Genomic DNA, 19,691 nt, shown 5'->3' with positions numbered 1-19,691 from the left:
AGCTGCAGTGCTGGGCTGAGAGGTGGCAAATGGAGTTTAACTTAGAGAAGTGTGAAGGGGTTTCACTTTGGAAGGAAAAACAGGAATGTGGAATCTATGGCTAATGGAAAAGTTCTTGAAAGTGTGGATGAGCAGAGGGATCTAGGTGTCCATGTACATAGATCCCTGAAAGTTGCCACCCAGGTTGATAGGGTGGTGAAGAAGGCCTATGGAGTGTTGGCCTTTATTGGTAGAGGGATTGAGTTCCGGAGTCAGGAGGTCATGTTGCAGCTGTACAGAACTCTGGTACGGCCGCATTTGGAGTATTGCGTACAGTTCTGGTCACCGCATTATAGGAAGGTCGTGGAGGCTTTGGAACGGGTGCAGAGGAGATTTACCAGGATGTTGCCTGGTATGGAGGGAAAATCTTATGAGGAAAGGCTGATGGACTTGAGGTTGTTTTCGTTAGAGAGAAGAAGGTTAAGAGGAGACTTCATAGAGGCATACAAAATGATCAGAGGGTTAGATAGGGTGGACAGTGAGAGCCTTCTCCCGCGGATGGAAATGGCTAGCACGAGGGGACATAGCCTTAAACTGAGGGGTAATAGATATAGGACAGAGGTCAGGGGTAGGTTCTTTACGCAAAGAGTAGTGAGGCCGTGGAATGCCCTACCTGCTACAGTAGTGAACTCGCCAACATTAAGGGCATTTAAAAGTTTATTGGATAAACATATGGATGATAATGGTATAGTGTAGGTTAGATGGCTTTTGTTTCGGTGCAACATCGTGGGCCGAAGGGCCTGTACTGCGCTGTATTGTTCTATGTTCTATGTTCTAATACTAAAAGGTTATGTGTGTTAAATTTACAAACCTGGTGACTGTAATTTATTGGGCTCAGCAAAGGTCCTCGGGTATTTTAAAATAACATCTAATTTCACTTGAGTTGTGATTATGGCTCAAGTGGGCCGGAATTGACCGTGTAGTAGCCCAGGATGTCGTGACATAATATGGAGGCTCGTGCGGGATCTTTTGAACAGTAGAAAGTGACATTTTGGAGTACAGTACATATTAAAGAGGCACCAGGATTGTAACAGCACAGCTCTGGAAGCTGCCAAGACTTTCTTCAGGTGGAGGACCTGTCTTTGGTTTATTTACAAGGACCTCAAAATGTTTATTGAATTGGCAAGTGAATTAAAAGTATAGATGTCCGCTAAGCTAGGATGGCAGAGATATATGATGTATTAGTTGAGTGCTTAGGTCTTGGAGAGCCCAAGAGCATATAGTTTAGAAAGTATAGCATCAGAAAACCTTCTACTGGGGAAACTGATCTGGAAAGAATACGGTTGCAATTCAAGCATGAGAAAGAATGAGAAAGAATTAAAAAGAATGGCGTTGCTGGAAAATGAGGGAGAAATTCAAATTGAAGGAGAGCTGCCAAGAGCTAGAGGGAAGCCTAACGCTAGAACTGACACAGCGGGGATATGCTTAGATTCATACAGGCCCAACCAAAATTCAAGGACAAGGACATCGAGGCATTTTTCATGGAATTTGAGAAAATAGCAAAAGGAACGACAAAAGGAAAAGTGGACATTACCCATGCAAAGTAAATTAATGGGGAAGGCACACGAGGGAAAGACACAGGAGGAAAGACCAAAAAAGGGAATCAAACAAGACTCTAAATCCTGATCACTGTCCAACAGTCCCTGATTGAAACGCACCCAGAGGACACATTAGAGTTCTTGCCTTTGATTTCCCTTTATTCTCATTTCTTTTGGTTTATTTTATTATTTTTGGTCTGTGGACTCATAATCACAATGCGCCTGTTAGCAGTGGACTTAAGCTGAGGCAGCCTGCTAGTCAGGACGGTACGTTCCAGGATTTGTTTTTGGAGAGGAGTTTATGCTTCCCTGTCAGAGGGGGAGGGAGTGTGGTTCGAAGGATTGCAACAAGGTGAAAAAAGTTATTCTGGGTGTATGTGAATTAGTTCCCGATGCATATAGGCAAAAGTTTCAGAATTTAAGGAAACATCTCTGACAGACCTATGTTTAATTTGAGAGGGTTAAGCACAACAATTTTAATAGGTGCATATGAGCATTAGGAGTTGAAATGACCTATGATTTGATTTCAATTTATTGTCATGTGTACCGAGGTAGTGTTATTCTGCGTACAGTCCAGACAGATCATTTCATGCATGAAAAACATAGGACATACGATAAATACACAAAGTAAATACATAATAATAATAATCTCTATTAGTCTCACAAGTAGGCTTACATTAACACTGCAATGAGGTTACTGTGAAAAGCCCCTAGTCGCCACATTCCGGCACCTGTTCGGGTACACCGAGGGAGAATTCAGAATGTCCAATTCACCTAACAGCACATCTTTCGGGGCTTGTGGGAGGAAACCAGAGCACCCGGAGGGAACCCATAGGCATCGGGCTACTCAGTAGAGACGATGTCTGAGGAGATCAGTTCAGTCCATAAGAGGATCATTCAGGAGTCTGGTAACAGTGGGGAAGAAGCAGTTTTTGAACCCATTAGTGCGTGTTCTCAGACTTTTGTATCTCCTGCCCGATGGAAGAGGATGTAAGAGAGAATAAGCCGGGTGGAAGGGGTCTTTGATTATACTGCCCGCTTTCCCAAGGCAGCGGGAGGCGTAGATGGACTCAATGAATGGGAGGCAGGTTCGTGTGATGGGCTGGGCTGTGTTCACAACTCTCTGAAGTTTCTTATTGTCTTGGGCCGAGCAGTTGCTATACCAGGCTGTGATGCAGCCAGATAGGATGCTTTCTGTGGTGCATCTGTAAAAATTGGTAAGAGTCAGTGTGGACATGCCGAATTTCCTTAGTTTCCTGAGGAAATATAGGCGCTGTTGTGCTTTCTTCGTTGTAGCGTCAATGTGGATGGACAAGGACAGATTGTTGGTGATGTGCACACCTAGGAATTTGAAGCTGTCAACCATCTCCACCTCTGCCCCGTTGACGCTGACAGGGGTGTGTATGATTCTTTGATTCCTGAAGTCAATGACCAGCTCTTCAGCTTTGCTGACATTGCGGGAGAGATTGTTGTTGTTACACCACTCCACTAGGTTCTCTATCTCCCTCCTGTACTCTGACTCATTCTTGTTTGAGATCTGAGCCAGAAGAGAAATGATTTTCTTGAAAAATTTAAGAATTCAGTACCTTGTGAGATGAGACCCATTTTGAAGATCAAACTGCCATGATCATTAGACAAGCAGCAACAGTGGCTGACGATTATGAGCTGATCCATAAATGTAAACCTTTGGTCCATCATCCCCAGCATTTTGATGTGGAGATGCTGGTGTTGGACTGGGCTGAGCACAGTAAGAAGTCTTACAAACATCATTTTGAAAAGGATGGGAAGTGGGAGTGTAAAAGGAAGGCAGGTAGCCACGGTAAGGAATGGATAGCTGGCAATGCTCGGAGATCTCCTCAGACCAGGAAGGAAGGTATTGAGGGTGGAGGCGAGACTCGAAAGCCTAAATGTTAACTTTGCAATAAAGTGGGACACATTCATTCAGCATTTTGAAAGTCACAAGGAAAACCCATGGGACTTTCTGGGGTTCATAAGGAAGATTTTGAAAAGGGAAAGAAAGTGGAGCATACTACTGGGTAGACTGTAGCTAGAACAAGGAGACCGGAGGTAAACACTGCTGTGGGAGCAGGTGTGGTGAGTGAGGTAGGTGGGAGACATGAAGGGTTTTTGTCTAAGGGGAAGATCACCCCATTTTCATCCAATGATGTAGCCAAACCTGAAGAAGTGGGTTCCTAGGGCAGAGACACCTGTGATGAATATGATATAATTCATATGTATTCATATCTAAAATATATGTATTTGTAGCTAACAGTTTGTAAGGCATCAGGGAACATGGGAAATTAGCTAACCAGCTTCCCGTACCGGCCTCCCCGAACAGGCGCCGGAATGTGGCGACTAGGGACTTTTCACAGTAACTTCATTTGAAGCCTACTTGTGACAATAAGCGATTTTCATTTCATTTCATTTCAACATTCCTTATATAGGCTGTCTCACACATATACCCACAAAAACACAATCAGCAGAATGTTTGCCCTAGGGCGGATGTTCTAATGGATTATCGGCAATGATTGTATCGGCCTGTACAAGGTCAGAGAGAGCTGTGTGTGCCAAAGACCCAAGGCCGGCAGCTAAGAGGATCTAGAAGATGTCACAAGACACGAGTAACCCCCAGCTGCCCATCAGCCAATTACACAGTCCCCTGATGCCTAGTAATCAATTTCATTGGCCCAGAAAGATGAACATATGTAATCTATAATCATTCTGATTGGATTGTGCCAGCCTGGATGGGCTGAGTAACTGTTTGAAATGGTATAAATGTTGATGAATTTATATGTCCAGTGGAGAAGTATCTGAATCGCCTCGAGTCACTGGCGTAACTTCAATAAACTGTTCTGACGATTGGAACGGACCCGCATGTCAAGTGAGTCTTTCAGATTCATTCACACTCACAAAACCCAGCACTATTTTAAGGGACACAGGTGCTCTGCAAACTCTCTTATTGGAGAGGATTTGGTTTTCCCTCTGGAAAATTCAACGAAAGCTAAAGTGTTAGTGAATAGGATAAGCCAGGGTCCCAGGTTCGATCCCCGCTGGGTCACTGTCTGTGCGGAGTCTGCATGTTCTCCCCGTGTCTGCGTGGGTTTACTCCGGGTGCTCCGGTTTCCTCCCACAAGTCCCGAAAGACGTGTTGTTAGGTGAATTGGACATTCTGAATTCTCCCTGTGTACCCGAACAGGCGCCGGAATGTGGCGACTAGGGGATTTTCATAGTAACTTCATTGCAATGTTAATGTGAGCCTACTTGTGACATTAATAAAGATTATTATTATTCAGTGGCGATTATGGATGCAATTTAACAGAAACATTTCGAATTATCATTTTGGGCAGGGTGTTCCTCAACGCCCACGCTGGTGACATGCATTTAACGGCAGTTAGTGCCAGAAATGAGCCCCCACGAGCTTCTTGCCATTACTGGCTGCCTCGCCATCTGATTCACCAGATCCGTGCACCTCACCGCTAACAAGGGGGAGCTGAATTAAACGCTCCCTCACTCCCAGTCAACACACACGCATGGCAGCGCGCAGCCCTGCTCCTCGCTTTGGGGATGACGACCTGACCAAACTTCTTGACGCCATCGAAGCGAGACGGGACATCCTCTTCCCTCGAGGGGGTTGGAGGACCAGGAGCAGTGTCACCGATACCGCTGAGGAAGAAGTGGCAGCAGCTGGCAGCTCGACCAGGACAACAACTACCATCAAACTGTAATAAGCGACCACCAGCACAACCCCTTCGTGTCCAGGTGCACTGCCCAAACATGCCATCTTCAGATTTTCGGCAGGAGAAGTGGCCAGGGGTCTGTTGGGAAGGTAAGTTCCCCTATTTAAAAACTTACCTTGCAGGAGAAGCGGCCTTGTTAGTACCTGTATATAAGTTGGGCGGTTGCTAAACCCGGGACACTACACTTGTAGTGTCCCCCACCCTTCCACTTGGAGACTCCATAGTTAGGGGGAGAGATAGGAGATTCTGTGGGAACGAGACAGACTCGCTGTTGGTGTGTTACCTCCTAGGTGCCAGGGTCTGCGATGTCTCGGATCGTGTTTTCGGGATCCTTAAGGGGGAGGGGGAGCAGTCCCAAGTCGTGGTCCACATTGGCACCAACGACATAGGTAGGAAAAGGGATAGGGATGTAAGGCAGGAATTCAGGGAGCTAGGTTGGAATCTTAAAGCTAGAACAAACCGAGTTATCTCTGGGTTGTTACCCGTGCCATGTGCTAACGAGACGAGGAACAGGGAGAGAGAGCAGTTGAACACGTGGCTACAGGGATGGTGCAGGAGGGAGGGTTTCAGATACCTGGATAATTGGGGCTCATTCTGGAGTCGGTGGGACCTCTACAAACGGGATGGTCTACACCTGGACCAGAGGGGTATCAATATCCTCGGGGGGAAATTTGCGAATGCTCTTCGGGATGGTTTAAACTAATTCCGCAGGGGGTTGGGAACCTGAATTGTAGCTCCAGTATACAGGAGGTTGAGAGTAGTGAGGTCATGAGTAAGGTTTCAAGGTTGCAGGAGTGTACCGACCGGCAGGAAGGTGGTTTAAAGTGTGTCCACTTCAACACCAGGAGCATCCGGAATAAGGTGGGTGAACTTGCAGCATGTGTTGGTACCTGGGACTTCGATGTTGTGGCCATTTCGGAGACATGGATAGAGCAGGGACAGGAATGGTTGCTGCAGGTGCCGGGGTTTAGATATTTCAGAAAGCTCAGGGAAGGTGGTAAAAGAGGGGGAGGGGTGGCATTGGAGGGGCTGGTTTAGCACACTGGGCTGAATCGCTGGTTTTTAAAGCAGACCAGGGCAGGCCAGCAGCACGGTTCAATTCCCGTACCAGCCTCCCCGAACAGGCGCCTGAATGTGGCGACTAGGGGATTTTCACAGTAACTTCATTTGAAGCCTACTTGTGACAATAAGCGGTTTTCATTTTCATTGTTAGTCAAGGACAGTATTACAGTGGCAGAAAGGACGTTTGATGAGGACTCGTCTACTGAGGTAGTATGGGCTGAGGTTAGAAACAGGAAAGGAGCGGTCACCCCTGTTAGGGGTTTTCTATAGGCCTCCGAAAAGTTCCAGAGATGTAGAGGAAAGGATTGCAAAGATGATTCTGGATAGGAGCGAAAGCAACAGGGTAGTTGTTATGGGGGATTTTAACACTCCAAATATTGACTGGAAACGCTATAGTTCGAGTACTTTAGATGGGTCCTTTTGGTCCAATGTGTGCAGGAGGGTTTCCTGACACAGTATGTAGAAAGGCCAACGAGAGGCGAGGCCGCATTGGATTTGGTACTGGGTAATGAACCAGGACATGTGTTAGATTTGGAGGTAGGTGAGCACTTTGGTGATAGTGACCACAATTCGGTTACGTTTACTTTAGCGATGGAAAGGGATAGGTATATACCGCAGGGCAAGAGTTATAGCTGGGGGAAAGGCAATTATGATGCGATGAGGCAAGACTTAGGATGCATAGAATGGGGAGGAAAACTGCAGGGGATGGGCACAATGGAAATGTGGAGATTGTTCAAGCGACAGCTACTGCGCGTCTTTGATAAGTATGTACCTGTCAGGCAGGGAGGAAGTGGTCGAGCAAGGGAACCGTGGTTTACTAAAGTAGTTGAATCACTTATCAAGAGGAAGAAGGAGGCTTATGTAAAGATGAGACGTGAAGGTTCAGTTCGGGCGCTCGAGAGTTACAAGTTAGCTAGGAAGGACCTAACGAGAGAGCTAAGAAGAGCCAGGAGGGGACATGAGAAGTCTTTGGCAGGTAGGATCAAGGATAACCCTAAAGCTTTCTATAGGTATGTCAGGAATAAAAGAATGCCTGGGGTAAGAGTAGGGCCAGTCAAGGACAGTAGTGGGAAGTTGTGCTTGGAGTCCGAGGAGATAGGAGAGGTGCTAAATGAATATTTTTCGTCAGTATTCATACAGGAAAAAGACAATGTTGTCGAGGAGAATACTGAGATTCAGTCTACTAGACTAGAAGGGCTTGAGGTTCATAAGGAGGAGGTGTTAGCAATTCTGGAAAGTGTGAAGATAGTTAGGTCCCCCTGGGCCGGATGGGATTTATCCTAGGATTCTCTGGGAAGCTAGGGAGGAGATTGCTGAGCCTTTGGCTTTGATCTTTATGTCATCTTTGTCAACAGGAATAGTGCCAGAAGACTGGAGGATAGCAAATGTTGTCCCCTTGTTCACAAAGGGGAGTAGAGACAACCCCGGTAACTATAGACCAGTGAGCCTTACTTCTGTTGTGGTCAAAGTCTTGGAAAGGTTTATAAGAAATAGGATTTATAATCATCTGGAAAGGAATAATTTGATTCGCGATAGTCAACACGGTTTTGTGAAGGGTAGGTCGTGCCTCACAAACCTTATTGAGTTCTTTGAGAAGGTGACCAAACAGGTGGACGAGGGTAGAGCAGTTGATGTAGTGTATATGGATTTCAGTAAAGCGTTTGATAAGGTTCCCCACGGTAGGCTATTGCAGAAAATACAGAGGCATGGGATTCAGGGTGATTTAGCAGTTGAGATCAGAAATTGGCTCGCTGGAAGAAGACAAAGGGTGGTGGCTGATTGGAAATGTTCAGCCCAGAGTTCAGTTACTAGTGGTGTACCACAAGGATCTGTTTTGGGGCCACTGCTGTTTGTCATTTTTATAAATGACCTGGAGGAGGGGTTAGAAGGATGGATGAGTAAATTTGCAGGTGACACTAAAGTCGGTGGCATTGTGGACAGTGCGGAAGGATATTACAAGTTACAGAGGGACATAGATAAGCTGCAGTGCTGGGCTGAGAGGTGGCAAATGGGGTTCAATGCAGAAAAGTGTGAGGTGATTCATTTTGGAAGGAATAACAGGAAGACAGAGTACTGAGCTAATGGTAAGATTCTTGGCAGTGTGGATGAGCAGAGAGATCTCGGTGTCCATGTACATAGATCCCTGAAAGTTGCCACCCAGGTTGACAGGGTTGTTAAAAAGGCGTATGGTGTGTTAGCTTTTATTGGTAGAGGGATTGAGTTTCGGAGCCATGAGGTCATGTTGCAGCTGTACAAAACTCTGGTGCGGCCGCATTTGGAGTATTGCGTGCAGTTCTGGTCGCCGCATTATCGGAAGGATGTGGAAACATTGGAAAGGGTGCAGAGGAGATTTACCAGGATGTTGCCTGGTATGGAGGGAAGATCTTATGAGGGAAGGCTGAAGGACTTGAGGCTGTTTTCGTTAGAGAGAAGAAGGTTAAGAGGTGACTTAATTGAGGCATACAAGATGATCAGAGGATTGGATAGGGTGGACAGTGAGAGCCTTTTTCCTCGGATGGTGATGTCTAGCACGAGGGGACATAGCTTTAAATTGAGGGGAGATAGATATAAGACAGATGTCAGAGGTAGGTTCTTTACTCAGAGAGTAGTAAGGGCGTGGAATGCCCTACTGCAACAGTAGTGGACTCGCCAACATTAAGGGCATTTAAATGGTCATTGGATAAACATATGGACGATAAGGGAATAGTGTAGATGGGCTTTGGAGTGGTTTCACAGGTCGGCGCAACATCGAGGGCCGAAGGGCCTGTACTGCGCTGTAATGTTCTATGTTCTAGCTGCCTCAGACCCCCCTGACACATCAAGCGTGCGTTCACAATGCCCTTTCTTTGTCCCCGCAGGAGAAGATAGCCCATAATAAGCAGGAAAGGGCCAAGACCGGGGGACGGACGGGACCAGAGATTCAAATTCTTACCCCGAATGAGGAACAGGCTCCGGAAATCACGGGATTAACCGAGGAGAGAGCAATCACCGACAGCGAGGTGGGCGTGCGCTGCAGAGGTGAAGATCCACTGCCTCTTCTCAAGAGAATTGACAGACAGAATGATCCTTCCCTCTCACTGACCCCATGTCCATTGTCTCGCAGGATCTCCATCTGAAGGGGCCGGGCCATCCAGAGTCGCTCCCTCCTGCCAACTCTGAGAAGAGCTCGAGGGGTCCACCATCGACACGTCACAGCTGTCACCCCCATCTTCTACCAGCGCAGAGACACACACCTCGGGGGGAGACAGGCTTCTGGGGCACAATCTGGTGAGCACCACACAGTTGTTGTGGTAGCTGCGGAGGCAGGAAGATCCAAGGGAGTCAGCAGTCCGAGGTCTGCTGGATCCCAGGACTCGGCTGGGTCCCAGTCAGATGCCGAGCCTCTGGACAAGGTCATCCCAGAGTGAAGCAGATGATAGGCCAGAGCTGTGAGATTCCGAAGGGGGTGTCAGCGAAATTCCAGAGAGTGCATAGCCGATTGGAGGAGTCCCAAAGACTACGGGCGCAGGAGATTATTCCGACAATGCGAGGCACCAATGCGAACAGTGCTAGGTGTGAAAACCTGGAGCACCTCAGCATCTTGAGTGGTGTGTCCAAGAGGTGGCTCAGTCTGTGACCACCATGGCTGAAAGCTTCAACATCATGTCCCAGTCGATGATGGACATGTCTCAGATGCAGGTGGACATTGCAGAGGCACGGCAGAGCAAGGCCCAGTCACAAAGTAATATTGCTGAGGGCGTCAACACCATGGTGCAGGAAACAGTGAGGCAACAGGACTGGCAGAGCCAGATTATGCAGAGGCCTCTGGAGCTCATTGCAGCTGCCCCTACATCCTACAGAGACCCCCAGGGCCCTACAGGAAGGGGGTGTCAGCGAGGAGGGAGCGCTGGAGGCCAACCCAGGACCTGGCAGCAAGGACACGACGGTGGTCTCCAGTTCTTCAGAATCCCCCCTCCTGACACTGGCACATACTGTCAACTGCTATGGGGGAGGGGAGGGGGCAAGGCGAGGAGGTTGGATAGGGTGTTGGGGGGAGGTTTGGGGTTTGGCGTTGGATTTACTTTGTAATGTTGTGTTTTAAATGTTAAAATGTAAAAAATGTGAATAAAAATACTTCTTTAAAAAAATCACCAATACTTTGTCCTGTAAACAAAGATCTGAAGTTAGAGTCAATGTTCCTCACGCTGGTGTTGACACATTGGAGCAGTGTAGGGAGTCAAAGGCAGAGATTGGAGTAGGAATCAAAGGTGCAATTAAAGTAACTGGTTGCACAGGTTATTTACCCTCCTTGATTTGAACATCTATTGCTTTTTCCGGTCTGTCTGACACACACTACGGGACTGGTTTATTTTGGGTTTTCAGTTCTGCTGAAGTCAAAACTGAAAGAGACAGGAGATTAACATTCAAAGAGGCTAACTTACTTATTAAACATTTCCAGCATCTCCTTTAATTTTTGTACTGGGTTGGTATGCAAACCTCTGGCTCTCCTGAACTGCAAGCAGCTGCACACAATGAATGCGTTGAATTGTGGATTAATTACCTGTGTTTGGTACGGAGGAGGCACTGGTGGAGCCTGCGTTCGATGTTATGCTGTTTGCTCTCGATCCGATGCCTCCTTTTCTCGTGTTGTCAGCAAAGAATCCTGGGAAAACAGATCAAGTTATTGAATACGAGTAGGCTCTGCCAGCTAACAGCCCATAATATATCACACAAACAAGAGAACTCTGCAGTTAAATCTACCTTTTATATTTACATTAATAAAGTAGAAACTCACATTTACATAGAACCTTCCACTAGCTTAGGACAGAATCACAGAATACTAGAGTGCAGAAGAGGCCCATCGAGCCTGCACCGACACATGAAAGGTCCTGGCCTGTCTACCGAATCCCATTGGCCAGCACTTGGCCCACAGCCTGGAATGTCAAGATGTTCCAAGTGTCCATCCAGGTACTTTTGAAAGGTTGTGAGGCAACCCGCCTCTACCCCCCTCCCAGGCAGTGCGTTCCAAACCATCACCACCCTCTGGGTAAAAAGATTTTTCCTTAAATCCCCCCTAAACTTCCCACCCTTCACCTTGAACTTGTGTCCCCTCGAACTGACCCTTCAACTAAGGGGACCAGCTGCTCCCTCCCCACCCTGTCCAGGCCCCTCATAACCTTGTCCACCTCGATCAGGTCACCCCTCAGTCTTCTCTGCTCCAGAGAAAATAACCCAGGCAACATCCTGGTGAATCGCCTCTGCACCCCCTCCAGTGCAATCACACCCTTCCGATAATGTGGCGACCAGAATTGCACACAGTACTCCAGCTGTGACCTCACCAATGTTCTGTACAACTCCAACATGACCTCCCTGCTTTTGTAATCTATGCCATGCTTGATAAGGGCGAGTGTCCCACATGCCTTTTTCACCACCCTATTAACTATTAACCTGCCCTTCTGCCTTCAGAGATCTGTAGATAAGATCTTTGTTCTTTGGAATTTCCCAGTGTCAGACCTTTGATAGTATATTTCCTTGTCAAATTGCTCCTTCCAAAGTGCATCACCTGACACTTTTCAGGATTAAAATTCCATCTGCCACTTGTCCGCCCATTTGACCATCCCGTCGATATCCTCCTGTAACCCGAGATCCTCAGCCTCACTGTTAACCCCCCGGCCAATCCTCGTGTCATTACAAACAACTTTTCAGCCAATTAAGTCAATTTTGAATTGAGGTTACTGTTGTAATGTAGTAAAAGTGACATCCAATTTTCAAACAACGAGCTCTCACAAATAGCAACGTGATGAAGGCCAGATGTGTTTTGCTGATTTGATTGATGGATAAATATTGGCCGGGAAATTAGGGAAAACTCCCCAGATCTTCTTCAAATTAATTGAACAAAGATTTTGTGTCTGGCTTCACAGCGGAAGTCACAGGTTTCATGCCGGAAATAGACAGTCACCTAGGGGCTAAAAATCAGGAAATTACTGTCAGCAGAGAAAAAATACCGAGAAACTTCATATCAGGGAGTGCGGGGGGGGGGGGGGGGGGGGGGGCTCAGATTCCTGGGGCATTGGGGCCAGTGTGGGGAGGTGGGACCAGTACAAACTGGATGGGTTACACCTGGGCAGGACTGGGTCTGATGTCCTGGGGGCAGGGGGAGGGGATACTTGCTAGAGTGGTTGGGGAGCGTTTAGACTAATATAGAAGGGAATGAGAACCTATGTAAGGATTCAAAGCAGGGCATCAATGAAAAAAAACAGTAAGGAGAATAAATGATAGGCAGAGAAATAAAAGAACAAAGGAAAGTACAGCACAGGAACAGGCCCTTCGGCCCTCCAAGCCTGTGCCGATCACGATGCACTGACTAAAAAAAAATCTTCCGCCCTTACTCGCGTCAGTATCCCTCTATTTTCTCCCTATTCATGGACCCATCCCGATGCATCTTAAATGTCGCTAGTGTGCTGCTTCTACCACATCCTCTGGCCGTGCGTTCCAGGCACCGAACACTGTGAAAAACTTACCCCACACATCTCCCTTAAACTTTCCCCCTCTCACCTTGAAATGAAATGAAATGAAAATCGCTTATTGTCACAAGTAGGCTTCAATGAAGTTACTGTGAAAAGCCCCTAGTCGCCACATTCCGGCGCCTGTTCGGGGAGGCTGGTACGGGAATTGAACCGTGCTGCTGGCCTGCCTTGGTCTGCTTTCAAAGCCAGCGATTTAGCCCTGTGCTAAACAGCCCCAGTCTTGAACCTGTGCCCCCTTGTAATTGGCACTTCCACCCTCGGAAAAAGTCTCTATCGACCCTGTCTATGCGTCTCATAATTTTATAGACCTCCATCAGGTCTCCCCTCAGCCTCCGTCTATCCAGTGAAAACAATCCAAGTTTATTCAACCTCTCCTCATAGCCGACACCCTCGAGCCAGGCAACATCCTGGTGAACCTTCTTTGCACTCTCTCCAAAGCTTCCACATCCTTCTGATAATGTGGTGACCAGAACTGCACGCGATACTCCAAAATGCAGTCTAACCAAGGTTTTATAGCTGCAACACGAGTTCCCAACTCCTGTACTCAATGCCCGGCTGATGAAGGCAAGCGTGCCACATGCCTTCTTAATCACCTTGGCCACCTGTGTTGCCACTTTGTGGGCACGGTGGATCTGCACGCCCAGATCCCTGTGTGTTAATGTTCCTGAGGGTTCTGCCATTTACAGTACAATTCAAACCTAGATTTGATCCTCCAAAATCCACCACCTCGCATTTGTCCTGATTAAACGCCATCTGCCATTTCAGTGCCCAAGTCTCCAGTCTATCTATATCCTGTTGTATCCTCTACAATCCCCGGCACTATCAGCAACGCCGCCAATCTCCGTGTCATATTTAAGCACCTATAGCGAAAGGGGCGATTTGAAAACGAGGGCACTGGGCTAAAAGGAAGTTAGAAATTTCTCAGAAATGAATTAGTGGCCAATGGAAGTAGACTTTCCAGCTTGGTGATATGGCTCAAGGTGACAGGGAGAGAATCGTCCACAGATGTGGTGTCCATTGAAAGGTGGAGTTGTTTCTCGCAGAAGAGGAGTTGAATGTGACCGAACCCTGAGGGGGGGGGGGGGGGGGGGGGGGGGGGGGGCAGCACCCTCTCGCTCTGCAACCCATTGTGGAGTAGTCTCTGTACTCACCAGAATCAAAGCCATTGTCACTGAAACGAGGAGTCGGTCTGTGGCCGGGGGTACAGTCAGAACAGGGGAAACACAAGGAGTTTTATTGAGACATTTACAGAACCAAGAACAGCTTCAACTCTCCTCCCTCCCCCCAATCAAGGATAGGCTCACCCCCCCCCCCCCCCCAAAGATAGGGTCACCTCGCCCCCCCCCATCCTCCAAGGATAGGGTCACCTCTCCCCCCCCCCCCCCAGGATAGGGTCACATTCCCCCTCCCCCAGGACAGTGCCACTTTTTCTCCCCCCTCCCCCCCCCAAAAGGATAGGGTCCCTCTCCACCCGCCCCCCCAAAGGATAGGGTCACCTTCCCACCCCCCCACCCCCCAAGGATAGGGGTCACCCCCGCCCCCCCCAAAGGATAGGGTCACCTTCCCTGTCCCCCAAAGGATAGGGTCACCTCCCCTCCCTCCCCTCCCCCCTGCAAGGATAGGTCACAGAGTCTGTCCCCTGTTGCTCAGAAGGAAAGGGTGGAGAGGAGTAGAGGCTTAGTCATTGGAGACTCCATAGTCAGGGGGATAGATAGGAGATTCTGTGGAACGAGAAGAGACTCGCGGTTGATGTGTTGCCTCCCAGGTCCAGGGTGCGTGATGTCTCGGATCGTGTTTTCCGGGATCCTTAAGGGGGAGGGGGAACAGCCCCAAGTCGTGGTCCACATAGGCACCAACGACATAGGTAGGGATAGGGATGTAAGGCAGGAATTCAGGGAGCTAGGGTGGAACGTAGATCTAGGACAGAGTTATTATCTCTGGGTTGTTACCCGTGCCAAGTGATAGCGAGATGAGGAATAGGGAGAGAGAGGAGTTGAACACATGGCTACAGGGATGGTGCAGGAGGGAGGGTGTCAGATTTCTGATAATTGGGGGCTCATTCTGGGGTCGGTGGGACCTCTACAAATGGGATGTCCACACCTGGACCAGGGGGGTACCAATATCCTAGTGGGGAAATTTGCTCATGCTCTTCGGGAGGGTTTAAACTAGTTCAGCAGGGGATTGGGAACCTGAATTGTAGCTCCTGTGTACAGGAGGTTGAGAGTAGTGAGGTCATGAGTAAGGTTTCAAAGTTGCAGGAGTGTACCGGCAGGCAGGAAGGTGTTTAAAGTGTGTCTTCTTCAATGCCAGGAGCATCCGGAATAAGGTGGGTGAACTTGCAGCATGGGTTGGTACCTGGGACTTCGATGTTGTGGCCATTTCGGAGACATGGATAGAGCAGGGACAGAAATGGTTGTTGTCGGTGCCGGGTTTAGATATTTCAGTAAGCTCAGGAACGTGGTAAAAGAGGGGGAGGGGTGGCATTGTTAGTCAAGGACAGTATTACGGTGACAGAATGGGCGTTTGATGAGGGACCCGTCCACTGAGGTAGTATGGGCTGAGGTTAGAACAGGAAAGGAGAGGTCACCCTGTTAGGGGCTTTCTATAGGCCTCCTGAAAGTTCCAGAGATGTAGAGGAAAGGATTGCAAAGATGATTCTGGATAGGAGCGAAAGCAACAGGGAGTTGTTATGGGGGACTTTAACTTCCAAATATTGACTGGAAACTCTATAGTTCGAGTACTTTGGATGGGTCCGTTTTTGTCCAATGTGTGCAGGAGGGTTTCCTGACACAGTATGTAGATAGGCCAACGAGAGGCAAGGCCATATTGGATTTGGTACTGGGTAATGAACCAGGACAGGTGTTAGATTTGGAGGTAGGTGAGCACTTTGGTGATAGTGACCACAATTCGGATACGTTTACTTTAGCGATGGAAAGGGATAGGTATATACTGCAGGGCAAGAGTTATATCTGGGGGAAAGGCAATTATGATGCGATGAGGCAAGACTTAGGATGCATCGGATGGAGAGGAAAACTGCAGGGGATGGGCACAATGGAAATGTGGAGCTTGTTCAAGGAACTGCCTACTGCATGTCCTTGATAAGTATGTACCTGTCAGGCAGGGAGGAAGTGTCGAGCGAGGGAACAGTGTTTACTAAAGCAGTCGAAACACTTCTCAAGAGGAAGGAGGCTTATGTGAAGATGAGACATGAAGGTTCAGTTAGGGCGCCCGAGAATTACAAGTTAGCTAGGAAGGATCTAAAGGAGCAAGGGAGGGACATGAGAAGTCTTTGGCAGGTAGGATCAAGGATAACCCTAAAGCTTTCTATAGATATGTCAGGAATAAAGAATGACTAGGGTAAGAGTAGGGCCAGTCAAGGACAGTAGTGGACAGTATTCACACAGGAAAAAGACAATGTTGTTGAGGAGAATACTGAGATTCAGGCTACTCGACCAAACAGGTGGACGAGAGGTAAAGCAGTTGATGTGGTGTATATGGGTTTCAGTAAAGCGTTTGATAAGGTTCCCCACGGTAGGCTACTGCAGAAAATACGGAAGCATGGGATTCAGGGAGAATTAGCAGTTTGGATCAGAAATTGGCTCGCTGGAAGGAGACAAAGGGTGGTGGTTGATGGGAAGTGTTCAGACTGGAGTCCAGTTACTAGTGGTGTACCACAAGGATCTGTTTTGGGGCCACTGTTGTTTGTCATTTTTATAAATGACCTGGAGGAGGGCGTAGAAGGATGGGTGAGTAAATTTGCAGATGACACTAAAGTCGGTGGCGTTGTGGACAGTGCGGAAGGATGTTGCAGGTTACAGAGGGACATAGATAAGCTGCAGCGCTGGGCTGAGAGGTGGCAAATGAGTTTCATGCAGAAAAGTGTGAGGTGATTCATTTTGGAAGGAATAACAGGAAGACAGAGTACTGGGCTAATGGTAAGATTCTTGGCAGTGTGGATGAGCAGAGAGATCTCAGTGTCCATGTAAATAGATCCCTGAAAGTTGCCACCCAGGTTGAGAGGGTTGTTAAGAAGGCGTACAGTGTGTTAGCTTTATTGGTAGAGGGATTGAGTTTCAGAGCCATGAGGTCATGTTGCAGCTGTACAAAACTCTGGTGCAGCCGCATATGGAGTATTGAGTGCAATTCTGGTCGCCGCATTATAGGAAGGATGTGGAAGCATTCGAAGGGTGCAGAGGAGATTTACCAGGATGTTGCCTGGTATGGAGGGAAGATCTTATGAGGAAAGGCTGCGGGACTTGAGGCTGTTTTCGTTAGAGAGAAGGTTAAGAGGTGACTTAATTGAGGCATACAAGATGATCAGAGGATTGGATAGGGTGGACAGTGAGAAGCCTTTTTCCTCGGATGGTGATGTCCAGCACGAGGGGACATAGCTTTAAATTGAGGGGAGATAGATATCGGACAGATGTCAGGAGGTAGGTTCTTTACTCAGAGAGTAGTAAGGATGTGGAATGCCCTGCCTGCAACAGTAGTGGACTCGCCAACACTAAGGACATTCAAATGGTCATTGGATAGACATACGGACGATAAGGGAATAGTGTAGATGGGCTTTAGAGTGGTTTCACAGGTCGGCGCAACATCGAGGGCCGAAGGGCCTGTCTGCGCTGTAATGTTCTATGTTGCTCTCCACCCCCCCCCTCCCACCACCCAAACGATAGGGCCCTCTTCCCCCCCCCCCCCCCCAAACGATAGGGCCTCTCTCCCCCCCCCCAAACGATAGGGCTCTCCCCCCCCCAAACGATAGGGCCTCTTCCCCCCCCCCCAAACGATAGGGCCTCTTCCCCCCCCCAAACGATAGGGCCTCTCTCCCCCCCCCCCAAACGATAGGGCCTCTTCCCCCCCCCCCCAAATGATAGGGCCTCTTCCCCCCCCCCCCCCAAACGATAGGGCCTCTCCCCCCCCCCCCAAACGATAGGGCCCTCTTCCCCCCCCCCCCCAAACGATAGGACCTCTTCCCCCCCCCCCCAAACGATAGGGGCCTCTCCCCCCCCCCAAACGATAGGCTCTCCCCCCCCCCCCAAACGATAGGGCCTCTTCCCCCCCCCCCCAAACGATAGGGCCTCTTCCCCCCCCCCCCCAAACGATAGGGCCTCTCCCCCCCCCCCCCAAACGATAGGGCCTCTCCGCCCCCCCCCCAAACGGTAGGGCCTCTTCCCCCCCCCCCCCAAACGATAGGGCCTCTTCCCCCCCCCCCCCCAAACGATAGGGCCTCTCTCCCCCCCCCCCAAACGATAGGGCCTCTCTCCCCCCCCCAAACGATAGGCCTCTCCCCCCCCCAAACGATAGGGCCTCTTCCCCCCCCCCCCCAAACGATAGGGCCTCTCTCCCCCCCCCAAACGATAGGGCCTCTCTCCCCCCCCCCAAACGATAGGGCCTCTTCCCCCCCCCCCCCCAAACGATAGGGCCTCTCCCCCCCCCCAAACGATAGGGCCTCTTCCCCCCCCCCCCAAACGATAGGACCTCTTCCCCCCCCCCCCCAAACGATAGGGCCTCTCCCCCCCCCCCCAAACGATAGGGCCTCTCCCCCCCCCCCCCCCAAACGATAGGGCCTCTCCCCCCCCCCCCAAACGATAGGGCCTCTCCCCCCCCCCCCAAACGGTAGGGCCTCTTCCCCCCCCCCAAACGATAGGGCCTCTTTCCCCCCCCCCCAAACGATAGGGCCTCTCTCCCCCCCCCAAACGATAGGGCCTCTCCCCCCCCCCCCAAACGATAGGGCCTCTCTCCCCCCCCCCCCAAACGATAGGGCCTCTTCCCCCCCCCCCCCCAAACGATAGGGCCTCTTCCCCCCCCCCAAACGATAGGGCCTCCCCCCCCCCCCCCCAAACGATAGGGCCTCTTCCCCCCCCCCAAACGATAGGGCCTCTCCCCCCCCCCCCCAAACGATAGGGCCTCTCCCCCCCCCCCCCAAACGATAGGGCCTCTCTCCCCCCCCCAAACGATAGGGCCTCCCCCCCCCCCCCCCAAACGATAGGGCCTCTTCCCCCCCCCCCCCCAAACGATAGGGCCTCTCCCCCCCCCCCCCAAACGATAGGGCCTCTCCCCCCCCCCCCCAAACGATAGGGCCTCTTCCCCCCCCCCCCCAAACGATAGGGCCTCTCCCCCCCCCCCCCAAACGATAGGGCCTCTCCCCCCCCCCCCCCAAACGATAGGGCCTCTTCCCCCCCCCCCAAACGATAGGGCCTCTTCCCCCCCCCCCCCAAACGATAGGGGCCTCTCCCCCCCCCAAACGATAGGGCCTCTTCCTCTTCCCGGGGGGGTCTCACCTTCCCCCCGCGCGGATCCTCGCCGCCGCCGCCCGGCTCCGTCATGGCGGCTCCCCGACCCCGAGATCGCCACCCGGCGGTACAGACACAAAACTGCAGCCGGAACGCTGGGGGCCGGGGCCGGGGCCGGGGGGCGGGGCGGGAGGGTCAGTGTGAGGGTCGCAGGGTGGTAGCCGGGAGGGTGGGGGTCGGAGGGTGAGGGTGGGGTCGGAGGGTGATGGCGGGAGGGTGGGGGTCGGTGGGTGATGGCGGGAGGGTGGGGTCGGAGGGTGAGGGTGGGGTTCGGAGGGTGAGGGTGGGGGTCGGTGGGTGATGGCGAGAGGGTGGGGGTCGGAGGGTGAGGGTGGGGGTCGGAGGGTGAGGGTGGGGGACGGTGGGTGATGGCGAGAGGGTGGGGTCGGTGGGTGATGGCGAGAGGGTGGGGTCGCAGGGTGGTAGCGGGAGGGTGGGGGTCGAGGGTGTCGGAGGGTGAGGGTGGGGTTCGGAGGGTGATGGCGGGAGGGTGGGGGTCGGTGGTGATGGCGAGAG

General features: G+C 50.5%; 1 protein-coding gene across 1 annotated transcript in view; it reads right to left on the bottom strand.

Annotated features, from left to right (window-relative positions):
- The window catches only part of LOC140398707 (max-like protein X), a 50,150-nt gene extending 30,927 nt beyond the window's left edge, over nucleotides 1–19,223 (bottom strand). Inside the window, 4 exon segments of the mRNA XM_072487721.1 lie at nucleotides 10,917–11,018; nucleotides 14,034–14,058; nucleotides 14,060–14,071; nucleotides 19,164–19,223. Of these exon segments, the coding sequence (XP_072343822.1) occupies nucleotides 10,917–11,018; nucleotides 14,034–14,058; nucleotides 14,060–14,071; nucleotides 19,164–19,208 (184 nt within the window). The 5' untranslated portion in view covers nucleotides 19,209–19,223.
- Nucleotides 19,224–19,691: the final 468 nt, after the last annotated feature.

This window comes from Scyliorhinus torazame, chromosome 21 (genome assembly GCF_047496885.1).
Source record: "Scyliorhinus torazame isolate Kashiwa2021f chromosome 21, sScyTor2.1, whole genome shotgun sequence".
NCBI classification, from domain to species: Eukaryota; Metazoa; Chordata; class Chondrichthyes; order Carcharhiniformes; family Scyliorhinidae; genus Scyliorhinus; species Scyliorhinus torazame.
Note: the sequence above shows the minus strand (reverse complement) of the source record. Positions and strands in the feature narration are given on the sequence as shown.